General features: G+C 40.4%; 2 protein-coding genes across 2 annotated transcripts in view; both read left to right on the top strand.

Annotated features, from left to right (window-relative positions):
• The window catches only part of LOC109470574 (extracellular matrix protein 3-like), a 97,900-nt gene extending 97,455 nt beyond the window's left edge, over nucleotides 1–445 (top strand). Inside the window, exon 6 of the mRNA XM_019769539.1 lies at nucleotides 437–445. Within this exon, the coding sequence (XP_019625098.1) occupies nucleotides 437–445 (9 nt within the window). The remainder of the gene's footprint in view (nucleotides 1–436) is intronic.
• Nucleotides 446–1,544: 1,099 nt separating this feature from the next.
• Nucleotides 1,545–1,659, top strand: part of LOC109470575 (FRAS1-related extracellular matrix protein 2-like) — a 28,892-nt gene continuing 28,777 nt past the window's right edge. The window contains exon 1 of the mRNA XM_019769540.1: nucleotides 1,545–1,569. Coding sequence (XP_019625099.1) covers nucleotides 1,545–1,569 — 25 coding nt within the window. The remainder of the gene's footprint in view (nucleotides 1,570–1,659) is intronic.

Below are 1,659 nucleotides of genomic sequence, written 5' to 3' on the forward strand. Positions count from 1 at the left end.
AACAATTTCATACCAAGCTGTCTGGTGTTGTAAAGGTAAACTTTGCTCATCCATCCATCAAATGGATGTTGGGACAGAAGAGGGCCTAGGATTGTTATGCATTGAAGTACGCTGCCAAAAGGGTGGACTTCCCAAACATCAGTCTAAAGCAGGACAGCTGGGATGCCTTACAAAATGAGCTTATTATTGTAGAACTTGAACACAAATTATGTTTAACCTTCTTGTAGCCAACACAAATTTGATTCAAAATGGCTACCTTGGCAAGTTCAAAGTTAAACGAAAGCCAAGTTGGCAACAAAACCTCTTTTTGGATCATGTTGAAAATGCATTGTGAGCTATACAAAATGGAGACCTTCATGTTCTGCCAGTCCAGGTGTCTCCTTTTAAAACTACTTCTAATCAGAATCTTAAACCGTGCCCTTCCCCACTGTGCCAGCTGATTTAAGCCCAACTACTTCCAGTTGCTTGTTTGCACAGTTAACCCGGCTGGTTCGCACTACTCCCTAATTACCTTCGCCAAGAAGGTTATGTTTTCAGAGGCGTTCGTGTATGTGTGTGTTTGTGTGTGTGTCTGTCTGTAAACACTATAACTTGAGAAGGCTTAAACGGACTGACTTGATATTTGGTAGGTGGGTAGGTCTTGATGAGACCTCAAAATGATTAGATTTTGGGCCGCCTGGCGGCTTGTCATGGTACTGCAGCAGAACTTCCGGGTTTGATATCTCACGATCCAGACATGCTAGGGTGACGAAATTTAGATGGTAGATAGCTCTTGTGCTGGGGATGAAGTGACATGAGTTTGGGCCCCCTAGTTGCTTGCTCTAGAACTGCAGAGGGGTTTAAAGGACAAATGTTTAAAAGAGGATAACTCAATAACCGATTGATGGATCGTCAGGGTTTTTGGTGTGTAGGTAACTTAAGTGATGTTTGACATAATAATGTGAGTATTATGCAAATATTGCTGTAATTTGCATAATTCATGAGGAAATTCCATAAATCAGTTGCATCACATAATAGGACTATTCAAGCTTGTGGCATGTGTAATTGAGACCAAGAGAAACACAGGCAGATATCGATTATGTAAATTAAGACTTAATTTGCATAATTAATGAGTATATGTTATAATTCAGCAATGATAACTGCCTCGAATTCCATACTTAGGATATTTGAAAGTTAAATGAAGGTGAACATCATTAAACATCAACTCAACATCAATTCAAATAATGACCTCATTTGCATAATTTATGAGGAAATGCTAATAAAAAATACAGTGCACTACAGTACAGAGCAAAATGAGGCAGGTTTTTGTTTTCAAACACTCTACAGTCAGTAGCACCTTTGGCCTGAAATATATAGGTCAGGCTGTAATAGAATCTGGTCAACTGTACATGCCGAGGGAGAACATCATCAATCAAACTGGTAGCAAGCCCCACTGCTTCCACACGTGTTTTGCTTCCACACGTGTTTTGCGTTAGAGGAACTGTCTGACAGCTGGCGTTTTGTTGCATAAACCACACAGCCTTTCCCTGCCTTGCACAAAGGAGATGCATGTTGCATCAGCCAAGTTTGGTACCTTTAGCAAATGGAACTTGTTTGTCCGTGAGAGACTTTCAAGAGACCTGAATACAGCATGGATATGTTAAATGAGAAGAGGCTTGA

Source organism: Branchiostoma belcheri, unplaced genomic scaffold (assembly GCF_001625305.1).
Source record: "Branchiostoma belcheri isolate BF01 breed outbred unplaced genomic scaffold, Haploidv18h27 scaffold23, whole genome shotgun sequence".
Classification (NCBI taxonomy): domain Eukaryota; kingdom Metazoa; phylum Chordata; class Leptocardii; order Amphioxiformes; family Branchiostomatidae; genus Branchiostoma; species Branchiostoma belcheri.